This window comes from Egretta garzetta, unplaced genomic scaffold (assembly GCF_000687185.1).
Source record: "Egretta garzetta isolate BGI_Z169 unplaced genomic scaffold, ASM68718v1 scaffold73, whole genome shotgun sequence".
Lineage (NCBI taxonomy): Eukaryota > Metazoa > Chordata > Aves > Pelecaniformes > Ardeidae > Egretta > Egretta garzetta.
The window spans coordinates 1,091,382-1,093,229 of NW_009259031.1; the positions used below are offsets into that span (position 1 = coordinate 1,091,382).

The 1,848-nt window shown below is 66.0% G+C and overlaps 1 protein-coding gene across 1 annotated transcript in view; it reads left to right on the forward strand.

The window, feature by feature from the left end:
- Positions 1-379: 379 nt before the first annotated feature.
- Positions 380-1,848, forward strand: part of CRYBB1 (crystallin beta B1) — a 3,642-nt gene continuing 2,173 nt past the window's right edge. Inside the window, exons 1-2 of the mRNA XM_009634732.1 lie at positions 380-517; positions 1,532-1,650. Of these exons, the coding sequence (XP_009633027.1) occupies positions 380-517; positions 1,532-1,650 (257 nt within the window). The remainder of the gene's footprint in view (positions 518-1,531; positions 1,651-1,848) is intronic.

The following is a 1,848-nucleotide window of genomic DNA, read 5'->3' on the forward strand; positions in this document are numbered from 1 at the left end:
ATCAGGCCCCACCCCGGCTGGGGGGAGCAGGGAGTGGCTGGGCACCAGCGTTTGGGGCTGCCCTGGGCACCCCTGCAGTGGTGGGACGACGCTCCAGGCTTTCCTGACCACAGATGGAGAGCGTGGGCACCCGGGGGCTCCCACGGTCCTCCCGGTGAAGGCAGGACCCCGCTGCCTGTGTGTGCCTGGAGAACCTCCCAGCAGCTCCTCTCCTGCTCCCAGCTGCCCCCATCAGCCCACTGCTGAGCCCCCATCCCAACGCAACCACCCCTGGGGCAGGGTGAGGGCCAGGGCGGATGGTGGGGGCCCACGACCATGCATCCCCTCTAACCTGCTGCTGGCATCGCTGCCCTGTCCCAGGCTCGAGCCCAACACCGTGATGTCTGAGACCACAACAGCAGCTGCTCCCGGCCAGGCGGAGGAGAGGGAGAAGGAGGCCCCAGCGCCAACTCCATCCCTCGACCCTGCGCCTGTTTCAAACAGCAAGGGTGAGGAGCCCTCCACAGAAGCCTTCAGGGTAAGCCCTGCTGCTCCCCACACGCAGGGACGCGGTCTGGGAGCGAGGGACGGTGGCAGCACCTCTGGGGCGGTCAGCAGGAGAGGGCAGACGATGCTGTCCCTCCCTGCCATGTCTCTCCGGGGCAGCAGCTCTCTAGGTGCAGGATTTGGGCAGCTGCTTGCAGGGCTGCTGCGGGAGGGGTGCTCCGGGTGCCCCTTGGCTGGGACAGCTTGTTGGGGACCACAGGCTTTGGAAATGCTCTCCCCCGGGCCGTGGCGTCGAGGCTGGGTTCTGCCACCCGCTCCCTCCGGTTGCCATCCGCGTGCGGGGGTCCTGTGGTGCTGGGGGGGTGGAGGAGGAGGCTGCGGGTGACAGGCCCAGCACTGAAATGCCGCGGAAGCACCGGGGCAGCATGCCACCGAGGTGCAGCAGCGAGGCTGGGGACAAGGGGCGAGCGATGCGGGGGTGCTGGCAACGCTTCTGCATGTGGAATGGGGTGCCCAGGGAGGTGGTCGAGCCCTCATCCCTGGGGGGATTTAAAAGAAGGATGTGCTTAGGGACAGGGTTTAGTGGTGGGATGGCAGGGTTAGGTTAACGGTTGGACTCGATGACCTTAAAGGGCTTTTCCAACCAAAGTGATTCTGTGATTCTGTTCTATGATTCTATGTGTCAGGCAGCCAAGGCCATGGCACGGACGCTGCTCCTGGAAAAGCAGCTCCTTCCCAGCCCAGCTGGGGCCTGGCATGGGCACCGGCACAGGGAGACGTAGCCTTGCAGCAACAAAGCTGGGGGCAGGATGAGGCCATCCCGGAGCAGGGATGGCTGTCAGGAGGGGACAGGGCTGCTGACGTGCAGAGCCCAGCTCGGCTTGTCCAGGCACCAGACCTGAAAAGCTGCAGGAAGCTTCAGAGATCCGAGGGGGCCGCGTGGGGCGGCGAGCTCTGCGTGCAGGGTCCGTGCAGGGACAGGCAGCACCGCCCTGCCCCCCCCGAGCACGCCTGTCCCCATCTGACCCCTTCCCTCTGCCCCCAGATTGTCGTCTTTGAGCAGGAGAACTTCCAGGGCAGGCAGATGGAGTTCACCACCGAGTGTCCGAACCTGGGGGACCGTGGCTTTGACCGGGTGCGCAGCGTCATCGTCACCTCTGGACCGTAAGTGACCCCAGCCATGGAGGGGACCATGTCCCTGGGGACACCCTGGGGAGGTGGGGACATGGTCCTGGGGAGCAGCCCCCGGTGTGGTGTGATGTGCAAAGGCATTTCCCTGCAGCTGGGGCAGAGAGCGGAGCGGGGCCAGCGCAGGAGCAGAGCTGGGCACCCCGGGTCTCCTTTGAGGAGGACAGGAACGGG